This window comes from Tenrec ecaudatus, chromosome 18 (assembly GCF_050624435.1).
Source record: "Tenrec ecaudatus isolate mTenEca1 chromosome 18, mTenEca1.hap1, whole genome shotgun sequence".
Lineage (NCBI taxonomy): Eukaryota > Metazoa > Chordata > Mammalia > Afrosoricida > Tenrecidae > Tenrec > Tenrec ecaudatus.
The window spans coordinates 16,115,847-16,133,265 of record NC_134547.1 but is presented as its reverse complement, the minus strand read 5'-3'; the positions used below and the strand labels follow the sequence as shown (position 1 = coordinate 16,133,265).

Genomic DNA, 17,419 nt, shown 5'->3' with positions numbered 1-17,419 from the left:
AATTCACTAAGAGAGTAATAAGAGAACCCACGGACTGGGAAACCATCTTTAGCAATGATATATCAGACAAAGGCCTTATGACTAAAATAGCCCATACTCTGCTGACTTCCAAAACCAAAAATAACCCAATTGTCCACTGAGGAGGTGGGCAAATCACCTGAACAGAAGTTACACAAAGGCAGTAATCTGAATGACCAATAAACATATGAGAAAATGTTCCCGATCATTAGCCAGAAGAGAAATGAAAATTAAAATAACAATGAGCTACCACCTAACACCCTCAAAGTTGGCGCAATTCAAAAAATCAGAAAGCAAGAAGTGTTGGGGGGGGGGGCTGTGGTGAGATAGGAACTCTCATCCACTTCTGGTGGACCTGTAGGTATGGATAGTCAATATGGAAATTGATTTGGAGATATTTAAAGCAGATGGAATTGAGCTACCATACAACCTACTTGGCATATACCCAGAAGAGGCAAGAAACAAACCATGGCCAGACATGTCTTCCAATGTTCATTGTGGCACAGTTCACAATTGCAAGGAGTTGGAAACAACCCAAATTTCCATCAACAGAGGAATGGATTTAAAAAACTGTGGTACATACATACAATGGAATACTATGCATCACTAAAAAGCAGTGATGAACACATGAAGCACATCACCCCATGGGAATAACTGTAGGAAATTATGCTAAGCAAAGTAAGCCAAGCGCAAAAGGTCAAGTACAACATGAGTCCACTGAGGTAAGCTTTAAAAAAAATGCAAAGGGGGCATAGGAAAAAAAACTACTGTATACAAACATTCCTGGGATAAGGTCCAGATAGTATGGCAGGGGCCAGCTGAAATCCAGAGATTTGTAGGGTAGCCAACTAAAAAGGTGGCAGGGGAAAACAGGAAATGTGTAGCATGGGAACAGGGCAGTAACCCACAGAAGGGAGAGGGTATTGTTTATATCTCCACAGGGAAAGATGGGCCAGACATCAACCGGGTGCTCCGAGATGTGAATGCAGCATACCAGCATGAAGCAGGGAACCAGAAGAGAGGTCTGAGGGGACGGCTCCAATCCCAACTACATGGACAGCCGCCCCTCAACCCAGAAGAATTTACTTCAGAGGACAGTACTGAAGCTACAACTCAGGGAGAGGGGCATGCCTGAGCAGAGCACATGAAGGGGGAGGAAGAGAGTGGAGCACATCCTGGCCTACCAAGCCTTGAACACGAAATCCCTGCTCAGAGAAGCCAATGCACAGAGAGGACCATGTGGCCGGCTCCACTATGAGACACATTATCCCTCACTGACCCAAAACACTACAAAGGATAACACTGTCGACACAGTGTGGCAATTATACCTCATCTGACCCCACCACACCGAGGCAAAGCACTAAGGGCATGCAACAGAACAGCAAAGGGAGCAGAACAAAGAAGTCCTGAGGGAATACCAAAAATAGACTTTGGGTCTAGGGGCTGGCACCCCATCAGACTAGACTGGAAAACACACCTAAAAGTCAACAAACAGACCTTGAACTATTTACAGGGTTTTCTTTTTTTGGCATTGGTTTTGTGTTTGTTTTTGTTGTTGTTGCTGCTTGGTTTTGCTCTGTCTTGGTTTTGTGCATATTATTATCTCTGCAGGTCTATCTAGATAAGATAGAATGGATAAACAATCTGGAAGAGAAAACAACAGGACAGAAGGTTTGGGGAAAACGCGGTGAAGGGGAATGGAAGAGAGGGCGGTGGGGGAAAGGAAGTGGTGGTAACAAACCCAGGGACATGAAAACAGCAAGCGATCCAAAATCAGTGGTGAGAAGGGTGTAAGAGGACTGGTAGTAGTTGATCAAGGGCAATGTAACCAAGAAGAATTACTGAAACCCAAATGAAGGGTGAACCTGATAGTGGGACAAAAGGAAAGTAAAAAGAAATAGAGGAAAGAACTAGGAGGCAAAGGGCATTTATAAAGGTCTAAATGCAGGCATGTACACATATAAATATATTTAATATAAACATGGGGAAATAGATCTATGTACATATATTATAGTTTTAGTATTAAGGAAGCAGATGGACATTGGCCCTCTACTCAAGTACTTCCTCAATGCAAGAATACTTTCTTCTATTAAACTGGCATACCATGATGCTCACCTTCCTGACACAATCACTGAGAAACAAGCAGGTGCATAAGCAAATGTGGTGAAGAAAGCTGATAGTCCCTGGCTATCAAAATATAGAGCATCTGTGGTCTTAAAGGCTTGAAGGTAAACAAGCAGCCAACTAGCATAGAAGCAACAAAGCCCACATGGAAGAAGCACAGCAGCCTGTGTGATCACGAGGTGTCAAAGGGATCAGGTATCAGGCATCAAAGAACAAAAAGTCATACCAATGTGAATGAGTGGGAGTGCAGAGTGGGGACTCAAAGCCCATCTATAGGGAACTGGACTTGCCTTGCAGAAGGATCATGGGGAGGAAACAAGCCAGTCAGTGTGCAGTGTAGCAACAATGTAACATATAACTTTCCTCTAGTTCCTAAATGCTTTCTCCCCCCCACACTATCATGATCCCAGTTCTACCTTACAAATCTGGCTAGACCAGAGGATGTACACTGGTACAGATAGGAACTGGAAACACAGGGAATCCAGGACAGATAATCCGTTCAGGACCAGTGGTGAGAGTGTTGATGCTGGAAGGGTGGAGGGAAGGTGGGGCAGAAAGGGGGAACTGATTACAAGGATCTACATATTAACCCTCTCCCTGGGGGACGGACAACAGCAAAGTGGGTCCAGGGAGACATCAGACAGTGCAAGACACGAAAAAATAATAATTTATAAATTATCAAGGGTTCATGAGGGAAGGGTGGAGTGGGAGGGGAAAATGAGTAGCTGATACCAAGGGCTCAAATAGAAAGCAATGTTTTGAGAATGATGATGGCAACAAATGTACACATGTGCTTGACACAATGAATGTATGTATTGTGATAAGAGTTGGATGAGCTCCCAACAAAATTATTTTTTTATAAAAAGGTATCATTCTACTTACAGGAATTTCCTAGTATATTAATCTAGACTTTGTGTCAATTCGTGTTTAATCATAGAATCTTCTACTGTTAAAATAATCAATAATGAGGCAATTGAGTGCCAGTCTGAGATGAGCCATTCACTGATATTTTAAAAGATGTTGTTCAAGAAAACCCTTTATTTTCTGAGCGATTGCTTTCAAACACCAATGTGGATGCTCTGAATTATTTCAGATCGTTGGACATTATCATCCTCAGTGCAGATAATTAACATGAAGCTGAGCACCCTTGAGAATAAGGCTTGGCATTGTACTTCCGAAAGGTCACTCTTCACTACTTTTGTTTCTCTCCCATCTTATGACAGTAAGGATGTCCCAATGGGTTTCTGTGTAATGCATTTCCAGAATAGCTTTTGCAACCCTTCCACTTCTTTATTTCTGCTGTGGCCATTTGGGGCTTCACTTTCAGCAGGCAACTGAGGAATGCTTGTTCATGTTCAAGTTAGTTGTTGTTAATAAGGGCTACTGAGTCCATCCTGACCCATAAGGACCCAATGTGCTACATAAGGAAGCACTTCCCCGTGCTACACCATCCTCACAATTGTTCCCATTGGTGCAGACACTATGTCAAAGCTTCTCCTTGAGGATCTTTCTCTTTATCACTGCCCCTCGATGATACCAAGCATGATGTCCTTCTGTAGGGACTGGTCTCTCCTGACAATATGTCCAATGTATATCAAATGAAGGCTCACCGACTTTGCCTCTGAGAAGCATTCTGCCCTCCTTCCAAGACACACCTGGCTTTTCCTTTAGCACTCCACGGTAATTTCAATATTCTTTGCCAGCACCACAACTCAAATGGATGGATTCTTCTTCACTCTTCTTTATTCAATGCCCACTTTCCACATATCTATGAGGGAATTGAAAATGTGTTGCTTGGGTCAGGTGACCCTTATTACTCAAAGTAACACATTTGCTATTCAGAGTTCTCAAGAAGTCTTGTGCAGCAGATTTACCTAACACAGTATGTCTTTTGATCTCTGGACTGCTGCTTCTATAGCCATTGCTTGTGGAAAGAAGGCACACACAATCCTTGACAATGTCAACTTTTCCTCCATACCATGATGTTACCCATTGGTCCATTTGTGAGGATTTGTGTATTCTTTCCAAGCAGTTTAATCTATATCAAAGGCTACATTTCTTAACCTTTTTCAACAAGCCCTTCAAGTCCTTATGATCGCCAGCAGGCAAGGTTGTGTTATCCAAATATAAAAGGTTAATAAGCCTGCCTTCAATCTTGACCCCACATTCTTCTCCATGCCACCCAGCTTTCTGTGATTTTCTCAGTATGCAGATCAAAGAAATGCGATGAGAGGAAACACAGCTGACGCCCTCCTTTCCTGATTTTGAACCTTGCAGTGTTCCCTGGTTCTCTCACAATTGTCTGTTGATCCATGTGAATGTTCCACGGAAGCACAGCGAAGTATTCTGGAATTCCCATTCTTCTCAAGGTTGCCCACAGCTTCTTATGATCCACACAGTTGAGTGCCTTGGCATGATCAATAAACACATGTAAACATATTTCTGGGATGATCTGCTTTCAGTCAAGCCACATGGTTGCATTTTCACACTCTTGGACTTATTTTCATTTTCTTAAGCTCCAACTTGAACTTACATATGAGCAATTTATGGTCTGTTCCACAGTCAGTCCCCTAGAATGATTTTGCCTGCTAATATTGAGCTTTCCATTGCCTGTTCTTACAGCTGTAGGCCATGTGATGTCTGTGTATTCCATCTGAAGAAGTTTTGGTGAAAACAGGTGTTTGCTATGAGCAAGTTGTTGCTCCTGGAAAATTCTCTCATGTGATCACCAACGTTGTGAAGGTTTCATGCCCACAGAATTATCCACTCACATTGTTGCAAGTTCAAATACATGACAGCCACTCTAATGCCTTGAAAAACTTAGAAGAGCCTTTTATTCAGCTAGCTGGCACTGAGGAAGCTAAAATTACTTCCCTAAACTGCAGGCCCTAGTGAAATTATCAGGGAGCTTATGAAGAGAGACACCGCAAAAATTATTTGGCTCATTTGTTAGGGACTTCAGCAATCCTATGTCAGAAGCAGAAAACGATATTAATGGACTAATTGAAACATCAAAAAGGAAGAATTTTCAATAATAGCAAGATTGATTACAAACTTTGGATTGCAACATCAAAAGGAACAATAGTAAAGAATAAAAAGGTTAATTTCAATGACCTGATTCTAGGCACATATGAGTACTTTCTGAAATCATTCAACAGGTGGGATACCTGAAAAGGAAGGGGAAGTGCGCAGGTCAACAAAATGGAGTCACTTTGGTCAGTTTGCCTGAACATCACCACGGTCTACTCCCTCTGAGGAGGCAGCTCCTTCTCCGTCACAGTTGGAGTGTTTTCTGACTCAAGGGGCCCGTCCTTCAGCACTCTCTCTGACAGTGGTCTGCTTCCATTCATTAGGCCTTCAGTTCATGACAGTGTTTCAAAACTAGGCATCAGATTTCCATTTGCCACCTCCTCGGAAGTGGGCAGCCGATTCCTCCTTCTTTGTCTGCTCTTTGTCTGGAAGCCCCCCTGACACCTGTCGACTTCAGGTGACCTTGCTGGCATGTGAACCACCAGTGACACAGCTTCCAGCATCACAGCAACACACAAGGCACCACGGTGAGACAAACTGACAGACACGTGGTAGATGCCGACGCTGGCTGGTATTTATTGAGAGCTTTGTGCATCAGGGTCTGTGCAGAATACATGTCCCACATTTGGTCTTTACGGTCATTCTGTCAGGTACATAGGATTCCCATCTTACAGATGAAAATGTGAGTCTTGGGTGGTTAAAAAACCCTGTCCGAAGTCTGAGAGCAGTATGAGGGTGATCTGGCATCTGACTTCAAGCCGTCCTGCTTTCAGGGATAATAAGAATCAAATCCCCAAACTCACCGCCACCCGACTCATAGCAGCCATGTAAGTAGCAGTTAGAAATCATAACATTGATGGAACATTATTTTTCATGGATCATTTGCCAACAGTCTAATTGAGGAGCACATTCAGGTTGTAACACGAGCTTATAAAGCAGCGCTCTTAGTGCCGTTTTCCGTGAGGAACCTGAGGCTCAGAGGAATTCAGGATCTGGCACGACTCCACACCTGCTGGTCAGTGATGTTGTAGGAAACTTGGACACAGCTTTGGTTCCGCGCCCGCCCTGGACCACGTTACCAGTGCTTACCCTCAGTATCTATTCACTGACATTCTGGCCCTGGGGACATTTCCCCATGTCGCCCACCACGGCTAGACTTGGTCTGTGCTGAGAAGATGTAGGAGGGGATAAAGTGTCACTTACCACTCCTACTCAGGATGAGGGAGTCACTTCTGATGGCACTGCCTGGGTTGGAGACCTCACACTGATACTTCCCAGCATCCTCCATCCTGACAGGGTTCATAGTGAGGGAGCTGTTGTCCTGAGACAGCTTCATCCTCTCCGTGAGCCGCAGTCTCTCACCCTCATGGAACCAGGAGATAGAGATTCCGTTGTGTTTGGTGAGGCAGGTGAACACCACGGGGCCTGTCATTTCTGAGACTGTGGTGTTGCTGGCCTGGATGGAGGGCTTGGTCAAGGACTCTGGAAAAACAGGAGGGGAGTGAGAGGAGGCCTGGGCCTGGGGATCTCCATTTTCCTAGGAGCGCTCAGCCAGCTTACAGGCCACACCATGAGCTTTAAAGGTGGCCCAGAGGTTGGTGCTAACCTTCCACAGAGGTGGTGCGTCTGTTTACTTGGTGTCTGTAAGAGCAACTGCCCCCTCTGCCCTCACTAGGAAGTAGCAGCCCAGCACCAGGCCTCTTCCCAGCCCATCTGCCCAATGCCCCTGTCACTGGGAGCTATTTTTCTCTGGAGACACTGTTTTGAGCCTTTCTAGCCCCTCCTGTGTTTTTGTAAGGGATCAGGTTCCTCTTTTGTAGAATGTGCAGGCTCCATGCCTCTAGCTCAGGGTCAGGGCAGATTAAGAAACAGATGGGAAAGTGTTTCTCATTTGTTCAACAGGATGTGACGGATAAGGAACACTGGTGGTTACATGTGCTGTGATCTGCAAGGTCAGCAGTTTGAACCCACCAGCATCTCTTCAGTGGGATTGGCTTTCTACTCCCTTAAAGAGTTACCATCCAGAAACTCACAGGGGCAGATGTACCAGTTTTACAGGGTGCTGTGATTCGGCACTGACTTCATGGCACTGAGCTGAGGTGTGAGGGAATGTGCACAGACTGGCCGATCTTCATGGCTTTAGAAACCAGAGAATTTCCTCTCTAAAGTATTTCACAGTCTGAAAAATGTTGCTTCCAGGGTGTGGGCTGAGCATCAGGTGCAGGAATGTCCAGAGAGAAACAGTCATGAAGCCGTTGTCCGCTCTGTCCCGTTGGTTCTGACTCACAGAGACCCTATGGACAGCAGAGAAGAACACCGCCCGTCCTGCACCCCCACACCGCTGTTCCTATGTCTGAGCCCATTGTAGCCAGTGTGTCGATCCACCTTGTCCAGGACCTGCCTCTATTTCCCCAGCCCCTCTGCTTTACCAAGCATGATGTCTTTCACCAAGACGATTCTTTCCTGGCAACATGTCCAACTTACTTGAGATAAAATCTCAGCCCTTGCTTCTATGGAGCATCCTGCCTATACTTCTTCCATGCCAGACTTCTTCCTGGTACGTTCAGTATTCTTCACCAACACCATACTTCAAATGCATTGACTCTTTGGTCTTCCTCATGCTATAACCAACTTTGACATGCATTGAAAATACCATGATTTGGGTCACCTTAGCCCCCAAGGTAACATCCTGACTTTGCAATACTTTAAAAGTAGTGGTTCTCAACCTTCCTAATGCCACGACCCTTTAATACAATTCCTCATAGTGTGAAATTATATACTTGTTGCTAGTTTATAACCGTTGTCTTGCTACTGTTGTGAATTGGGAAACCCCTATGAAAGGGTAGTTTGATCCCAAAGGGGGTCGCGACCCACAGCTTGAGAACCTCTGCTTTAAAGCGTTCTTGAGCAGATTTACCCCACTGCAATGTGTCCTTAGAGTTTAAGAAAGGCTAAGAGTCTCAGCCCTCTCTATAAATTAAGGAAACCCGTGACAGCCGGAAGTCAGCGGGACTGTCTCCTATGTCTGGGTCTGGAAAGTGTCTCAGCATTGAGTGAGTGCCATCTCATCCTTTTCCATCTCTTTCTAGAGGGAAAAACAATTGAGTTTCTTCTCTGAAGGGTCTCTATGTGCACGGCTTCCTGCTTTCACAGGTTTTATGTGGCCCTGCCCCTTCCCTTCCATGCAGAGACTTCTGGGTTGAATCGACTAGACTTCTGGGTTGAATTGACCCACACTTCGTGACACAATGTGTTCCTTTGTGAGTGCTCTGTGTCAGTGTCACGCAGCCTCGACAGCTGAGACTTTACAGGTAGATGCAGCATCAGATGCTTCAGTCCCAGGCTTTTCCCTCTTCCCTGCAGCCTGACCTGGCGAGGTTGAAGCGCTGAGGGCTGAGTGCTCTCCTGGCTGCACATTTGCTCCATACTGCTTGGTGCAACCAGGGTGGGGCCTGAACCAGGTTGGGGAGGGAGGACTAGGGAACAGAGCAGGGGACAGAGCTCCAGCTAGCACATCACCCCTCTGGGGCTGTGTCAGCCTCTCGTAGCACGAACATGTGCTCCTGTGCACTGTCATAGGACGCTCACTATACACACTAAGATCCGGAAGATATGGAGTCCGTGAAAGAAAACAAAGAGAAGATGGAAAGGGATCAGTTAGTGACAAAGATAGTAGTGAGCCTTGAGCATATTTCCCCTTCCCCCACTATGAAACTCTCACCCTGCCACCCCGCCACCCCACCACCCCGATCCCCCACCCCACCTCCCACCTCCTATATTCTTAGGAGTTTCCTGAGATTGAGAGAGCTCCCTCCTACATTCCAGTCTGAATCCAAGGTCTGCTCTGATAAATAAAAGAGCAAGCGGAGCCAGGAGTCTCCTGGGATGCAGTGGGAGGGGTGAGGGAGAGAATTTGGGATTTCCGTGAGCCTAGACAATAACTCCTTTTAGGATTTTTCAGAAAAGCAGACTGGCCTCCACCTCAGAGCTCAGGGCTGCAGTTCCAGGGAGCCACTTAGCAGACGCTGTGAGTCTTGGCTGTGGTTCTATTGAGGTCAGTGGCAGGGTTATGGACATGGCAGACATAGTTCCTACAGTCTCCCACAATGCTGTTGGAGACAAAGAGCTGCTGTGTGGATTGCCTGGAGGTTTCATTGATAAACCAAGAATACTGTGCTGATGGGTTAGAAACTGCTTGACAGGTGAGGCTGATGTTGTTTTCCCTGGAGACTAATACTCAGTTGAGGGGGAGATTGGGCGGGGCGGGGGCAGGGGCGGGTGTCTGGGTCATCTGGAACAAACATAACAAAGCCATGTTGTCATGTAACTGGAGGGAAGGGTCAAAACTATTCTCTGGCTCTTGATTTTAAAAAGTCCCACACTATAAGCCCCCTTACTTCTCTCAGCCTGATTCTGAGACTACTGACCTGCTTCTCCAGCTCAAGCTTTGACCCTGGCAAAGTCATTGACCGGGAGAAGCCCCATCCCTTCTCATCACCTCCATGACTCTGCTTGTTGGTATTTCTCAGAAAGGATGCCATGGCCAGCCTGGGTGTCCAGGAACTGATGGTCCATGTACTTAGACCTGAGTAGCCTAACGCTGACTGGCTTCTGACAGTGTGGAATTGGGCTGAAGTCTGTGTCACGGGGGAACAGAAGATACTCACAGAGAACATTCAGGAAGAACGAGTCACTATGGCTGGAACTCACTGGGGTCCTGGTTCTACATTCATAAAGTCCTGATTCATTCCTTGTGACAGTGTGTCCAGTGAGAGTCCTGTTGCCCATGGACAGCTCCAGCCTGGAATTGTCCGGGAGACTCTGATTGTGTATCAGGCACTGGGCGGTTGTGTTCTGAGTCTCGGGTTCACACAATAAGGTTACAGAGCCCTGGTCCTCTACAGGGTCGGAGCTGCTGCTCTTGCTGGAGGTTTTGGGTAACTTCCCTCTCAGATAAAACAGAGAAAGGATGACCTCATTTGGTACCTTTGATTCCCTCAAAGGCAGCTTCCAATCGAGTTGGCATTGTGCTACTTGCAGCCAACCTGGAGGCTTTAACATGCTTGTTGTTAGAAAAGTGTTTGACAATTTGAGTATCAGAGAATATAAGGCTTATCATCTTGATTTCCTGATTCCATCACTGCAAAATATCTCAGAGTTTTTCTCAAATTTTCTTGAAGGAGCAGGTCTAGAGATCCAAGCTCATCCACGGCCTCTCCTGGCTCTTCTCTGATCAGCTGGCTGCTCGATTGACATCAATTTCCTTTTCTGGAACTTGTGTGTGCTGCAGTTCCCGAGCTCTCCACATTGTCTTGCCCAGGTGTGTCTTCCTGAAACTTTTGTTGAACAATATTCTAGATGTGGGTAAATACGGGACTTCTTCTTACTCTCCAATATGAAGATAGGGGGCAGCCTGGTCTGGTAACTGGGTGCTCTGAGTGGAAATTGTACTCAGTAAAAGTAGGAGTAAGCCCAGTGGTCAATCCAGGGGTCACACTAGGAGGTCAGAAAATGAGGAAATTCTTCTCAATCTTTTATGGTGACTGAGGAGAGGCCATGGCCTACTGATCTGAAACCAAGGAATGCTCTAGAAAAGAGTGAAAGAATAAGCAGGGAATGCCTGGCTTTGGAAATAGGACCCCTTTCTCTCTCCTGGGTCTTTAATGTGCCTTGCTCCATGGCTGAGACCAGATGAGATAACGTCTACCTATCGGATCCTGAATTACATGTGGACAGTTCCACATGCAGAGCGGTCACTAGCAGGAAGTGAGGAGAGCATGCACTTGCCGTGGGTCTGGCCCTGATGGACCACTTATGTGGAGTGGACTTGAATATAAATTTGGTTACATAAATGTTGAAATTTCTCCCATATGTGAAAATGATTATCAATGAGCCAAAGATCCAATTGCTGGAAGGAATTGGACCCTTTTAGAATAAGCCACTTTTAGGATAAGCTCTGATGCCAGTAAACATCAAACACCAACAAAGGCAGAGGCTGAAGACAGCTTGAAATCCGGGTCTCCCCTCGTGGGGAGAGACAGGTGAGCCTGCTGAGGGGATAGAATGGATCAGAGGGGAATCCTGAGGCATCTACATACAGAAGGAGGGAAGACATCCCACTAGAAGAGCTGATGTTAGTCCATGCAGAAGAGGCCCTTGTCACTGACTCCTCCCAGAGAGATTGTGAATCATTCATTTATTCACTCACTGTTCCCTCCTTCCTTCCTTTAGGGAAATTTATTCCCCGCTGGATCACGTGTGCCTGAGGAGAGAGAAAGCAAAGTCCTCTCCTTTAGCTCTGGTGGGAGAGACACAGCACAGTTCCATCGGCAAGCACAGGCATGACTCCCCTCCAGTGCGCTTGCACTGTCTCTATAGATGTGGAGGTCTGTGTATGCCTGCCACGTAATGATTATTACTGCAAGTAACGTCGTTCTCAGGTAAAACAGCACAAACTGTTCATTTGCCTGACCCCTTCCCTGCTCCCACCCCCACCCCCATAAACATCTCTTTCTTCTAACTGGGGGTGTCTAAGAAGAAAGCATCTGAACCTGTGGCTGCTTTCAGGGCCCATCCCCAATACGGCCACCCAAATTGGGGGAAAGGTCAGGGCTGTGGCTGCAGACAGATCTCGGTGTGAAATTGATCTGATAGTCATGGTCCCTGTGAGCCTGATTCAGCAGTTCTTCTCTCCATGCCTCAATTTCCCCTCAGTAAGATCAATAAAAGGATAAATGGTATCTAGTTTGCAAGGCTATCTGACTGAACCTTACCATATTCACATTCATCTTACTTAAAGCTAGCTACAGAGGAGCTGCACAAATCATCCTTCCTGACAGAGTGAAAGTCTCAGAAACCCACAGGGGAAGTTCTACCCTATCCTAGAGGGTTTCTATACGTCAGCACTGACTCGATGACAGTGAGTTTTATCTTTTGCTTTATTATCTTCTCCACTCACCAGAGGGCTCATCAGATGGAGAAACACTACCTATAATATCTTCTCCCCTCGTTCTTCCTCCTGGGGACACTTGCCCACCCGTGAAATCATCTAAATTGCCTAGGGTAGTCAGCTAATGATGTGGGGCACTGGTCTACCTCTGGTCTCCAAACTGACCCTCAGGGGAAGGACACAGTTTATTATTCACTGACTAGAACAGCTCTTGGAGCTGAGCTCTGGCTCCAGGAGCCCCAAGACTCCGAAGTCAGTCAATTGTTGCTCCTAGTCAGCCCTGCCCAGGGGGTGAATAGGGAATCCTGGTGACAGGCTCCCCAGGCTCAGGAGGCATCAGGCCTAGGACAGGGTGTGGAAAGGCCTTCTGGAGCATGAGTCTGTCTGTGAGGACCCCGGAGTCACTCAGGCCAGGACCAGACCCAATGCTCCAGGGTCACATTCAGGTGATGTGCAGCAGGGGGGGCAGGATTGATGAGTGATCCCCCCTTGCTTAGTTAATGCCCCTCAGAGGATCCTTTCCTCAGGGATTGTCTGCAGGGCACAGATTCAGGAGAGAAATTCTGATGGAACAGCTCAAATCCAGGAATGGACTAGAGCAGTGAGTGCAGCTTAGTAACAGATCCCAACTGGTCCATCATTACCTTAAAGTAGAATTAACCCCTCCCCAGGGCCAGAGTCAGAGAGGAGTGACTCACGGAATACATGGATCTCTGCAGTCAGTGTCTCAGGCTCTCCAATTGTCTTTATTATTTCTAGTGAGTAGGATCCTGTGTCTGCCAGGGTGACATTCTGCAGCAGCAGGGCCCCATTGGGGTATATTTTCTCTCGACCAGTGTGGGCTGGCCCCTCAGTAACTGTTCCAGATAATACTGCATATCTTCCAATTTGCTTCTTGTTCACTAAGCTGTCTGCTTTGTACCAGGTGTAGATTAAAGCCTCTGCTCGCGAAGGATTGCGGAGGAGAACATCCTGTCCTTCAGCAGCAGCACGGGGCACAGATCTCAAGATGAGTTGGGCTGTGGTGGGCAGGCTCCAGGGGAGTAACAGTGAGACTAGGAGGGGGAGAGAGAGAGAAAGTGACATCAGCACGGGGACCAGGGTGTTGGCCCTTGAGTCGGAGCAGGTCCCTCTCAGCCCTGGGACAAGGAGTGAGCTTCTGAAGGTCAGCACCACTGAGTGCCTTAGACCCTGTGATGTTCTTTTTCTCACACTCTCCCCAGGTGTCTGCAGGGCTCACTCACTGCCCTCAGTGGCCTGCTCACACTCAGTGGAATCTTCTGAGTGGTATCCACAGACCTCTGTCCCCACGTCCATCCTGTCCCTGCTCTGTGTCCTCCATGGTGCACATGGAAATGTATTTGCTTGTGTCTTTCCCTCTCCTCTAGATGTGAGCCTCATGGAGGGAGGGGCAGGCTGTACCCCTAGTGTCCAAACTGGGCTCAAATTCCCTGGAGGAGTCAGTGAAGGTTCTCTTCCACATCCCGGTGTTTCCTCGTCCATTTCTGAGGTGGGTCGGCAAGGACACTGTTTAGAGTCCTTTGTTGAAGTTTTCTCTAGCTACCGCATTGACATACGTTAAAAAAATGCTATGAATTTAAAAAATTCATTGTTAGGACAGTTAATTTGGGAAACATACTGCACTTGAGGTGTTACTACCCTTACCAGTTCTCATGGTACAATGGGGGATGCGTTGGATCGCCAACCACAAGGACACCAGTTTGAACCCACCAGCTGTGCCTCGGGAGCAAGACGGTGTTTTCTGCTTCAGGAAAGATACACAGCCTTGGAAACTCCAAGGGCAGCTCTCCTCTGTGCTGCAGAATCACTGTGAGGCAGAGCTGACTTGAAAGCAGCACATTTGACCTTTTCTGTTTCTTAACCAATTCCACTTCCCTGACATTTCCTGTTCTGGCCGAACCCCCTTCTGCATCCTCTCCACTCTCTCAGGAGCTTTCTGTCACCTCCCAGACTCCTGACCTCCTCGGGAAACCCCAGCCCATCTCTGTTCTCCAACTCTCCCCACCCCAGGGAATTGTCTCTTACCTGTGAGCAGTGTCCCCTGCCAGGAGCTGTGCCCTCTGCTGGGAGTGACTGAGGGGGGCTCCATGGGTCCCTGCTGCTGCTCTCTGCTCCCTCTGTGGGAAGAACTCCGGCCCCAGAGCTGCTCACAAAGCTGGTGCCCCAGAGGTGTCAGCTCTGCTGTCCTTCCTTCCTCTGAGCACCACACCTTGTCCACGGGCGGGGCTTCCACAGGTCATGTGGACTGGGGGTGCGGTCTATTCTTGGAGGCCTCTCTTTTCACTACTGCCTCTAATCTTCCTTCCTTTCCTCTGTATGGACTATAGCTTCCCTGTGAACTGCTGCCTTTGACTCCTCAGCCTTGACCCTCCCCCTCCCACCCCACCCTGGTTGCTGGGGTGAGCCCAGTGCTGGACCTAGGCCTCCAGGGCTGTGTCCTTCCCAGAGTCTTGGCAGGGGGCACAGTTCTCATGGTTCTTCTTTGATGTGTGCCTTCATTGCCACAAATTATCCTCTGAGAACTGCTTTTGATGTGTCACAGAGATGTTGATACCTGTGGGAAACAGAAGGATTTCTCCCTGGTTGTCTCCCCCAAATATATTCTCCTGTCCATAGTGCTGCCTGCTCATGACTCCCTTCCCCTGCCTCCCCTTCCACCCAAGGGCCAGCGCCACCTGAAATGTGGCTGGACCACTGCTCACTGTGCCCCCCACCAAGCTGCCTCCCATATCCATCCTTTATCAGTAGGCAAACCAACAAGAACATGATCCAAACAAACGATGGAAAAGAAAGCAAACATCAACAACAAAGTATCTAACTCAAGGTGGGAAGAGGCCTTTTGTGTGAGTCCTGAGCATGAGGGATGTTATCAAGGGAATGAGGGAGGTTGTAGAATGAGGAGCCTGGTTCAGAGAGAAGAACCTTCAAGTGGGCAGAGTGTGACTGGATGGAGGCGCTGACAGAGTCTAGAGTCGGTGGGTTGAGAGTGAGGAGGACTTTGGATTGAGGACTGTTGATGAGGCTCAGACCCTGCTGGCCTGGGGACAGACCAGTGTGTGCTTGTCAAGTGTCTGTCCTGGGTGTCCACAGTAGAAGTGTGGCCTCAGGGATACCAAGGTGAGAGTTGTTAACCCCACTGGTCAACAGAGCTGGGGCCAAGTGGAACCCATAACTAAGGGTCTGGTCAGTGAACCCAGTGTTTTGTTGAACCTCACACTGGGTGAAGAAGTAATCCATGTGATAAGTGACCAAAATATTTCCACAAAGAATCTTTGACAGAATCTTTGAAATAAATGTATAGCCCCCTGGTATACATTCATTTATAGTGAAATTTCTATATGGGGTCTATATTTATCTAGATATGGCATGCTTGTACAATTGGACCAATAGTGATACATTTTCACTAACCAGGAAGTTTCACTTTTTGTGCCCTACAGTTCTGGGAGTGTTGACAATTGTAGAATATCGTTCATCCTTTATTACTGTGCCATACGGAATAGTTCCATTGCCCCCAAACGCATAAGTGTTCCATGAATTCATCCCTCCCTCACTCCCCCAGCCCTAGGAGAGAATGAGGTTCTTACCGTCTGTATCGTTTTCCCCGAATGATCCTTTGAATCTAAGATGAGAAGATTTTGCCTCGTGTACTTTGGACACCTTACCGAGAGACTAGTTGTGAAGAACATCTTGCTAGGAAAAGCAGCAGGATGATGAAGAAGAGGAAGGCCTTCAGAGATGAAGATTGAACAATGATTGCAACAACCTGCTCAAAGATCACAAGGATTGCAGGAGTGGGGCAGGGCCAGGCAGAGTTCTGTCTGGCTGCATACAGGGTTGCTGAGTGTTAACTGAGGACACCAAGCAACAACCCAGTGTTTCCTTTCCCAGACGCTCTTATCGTTGGAATCATTCAATATGTAGCCTTGATCTACTGGGTTCTGTGTCTAAGCAACATGTATTTAAACTGCGTTGAAGTTTAAAATTTTTAGGTTTTATAACTTGATGGCTCCTTTCTGTTCATTATGCAATAAGAATCCATCTTGTAGCTTGTGTATTCACTCACCTTTTGAAGGCCAGTTTGATTGTTCCTAATTTTTGGAATTTATACCATGGCCATTTCCCCCTTTTTTAAATTAAAAACTTTTATTGGGGGCTATAACATCTCTTATCACAATCTACACCATCATCTGTTGTGTCAAGAACATTTGTTCACATGCTGCCATCATCATTTTCAAAGCATCTTCTTTCTATTTCAGCCATTGATATCTGATCCTCATTTCCCCCCATCCTTCCCTGGCCCACCTTCCCTCATGAACACTTCATAAGTTTTAGCTTAATATTTTATCCTATATCGTCCGTTGTCGACCTTCACCAATTTTTCTATTGTTCAGCCCCCTGAGAGGGGGCTATATGTTAATTTTTGTGATGGATTCCTCCTTTTACCCTCCTCATTCCCCATATCCTTCTGGTATCTCTACTCTCATTGTTGACCCTGAGGGGTTTATCTATCCTGGTTTTTCTGTGATTGGACTCTTATCTGTAGCAGTGGGCATGCTCTGGTAATCCAATTTGTAAGGTAGAATTCAGGTCATGATAGTGGGGGCAAGGAAGTATTAAAGAACTAGAGGAAAGTTGTGTGTTTCATCGGTGCTACACTGCACACTGACTTCTTTGTGACCTTTATATGAAGTGATGTCCAATTGTCTACAGAGGGCCTTGGGTCTCCACTCCATGGACCTCCCCAATTCGTATTTTGTTCTGGGTCTTAGATGTCTGGTACCTGGTCCATTCAGTACCTCATGGTCACACAGATTGGCACACTTCTCCTATTTGGGCTTTGTTGCTTCTCAGCTACATGGGCACTTTTTATCTTCAAGACTTTAAGACCCCGGATGCTATATCTTTTGATAGCCGGGCACCATCAGTGTTCTTCACCACATTGCCTATGCACCCAATCTGTCTTCAGTGATGTCATCAGGAAGGTGAGCATCACATAATGTTCTTGTGTTGTGAGAGTACTTGAGTCAAGACACAATGTTCATTTACTACCTTGATTCTTGCCATATAGATATAAGTACATAGATCTGTTCCCCTCTCATTATATATAAATATATTTACATGTGTGCATGCCTGGATTTAGACCTCTATAAATGTCCTTGGCTCATGCTTCTTTCCTCTATTTCCTTTTAATTCCCTCTTGTCCCACCATCATGTTCGACCTTCATTTGGGTTTAGTAATTCCTTGCTGCTACATTGCCCATGATTAGGCCCCACTAG

The 17,419-nt window shown here is 46.8% G+C and overlaps 1 protein-coding gene across 1 annotated transcript in view; it reads right to left on the bottom strand.

Moving 5' to 3' along the window:
• LOC142431619 (cell adhesion molecule CEACAM6-like) overlaps positions 1-17,419 on the bottom strand; it is a 74,760-nt gene that overhangs the window by 29,148 nt on the left and 28,193 nt on the right. The window contains exons 3-5 of the mRNA XM_075536637.1: positions 12,820-13,176; positions 9,819-10,118; positions 6,376-6,654 (exon numbers count right to left, since the gene is read on the bottom strand). Of these exons, the coding sequence (XP_075392752.1) occupies positions 6,376-6,654; positions 9,819-10,118; positions 12,820-13,176 (936 nt within the window). The remainder of the gene's footprint in view (positions 1-6,375; positions 6,655-9,818; positions 10,119-12,819; positions 13,177-17,419) is intronic.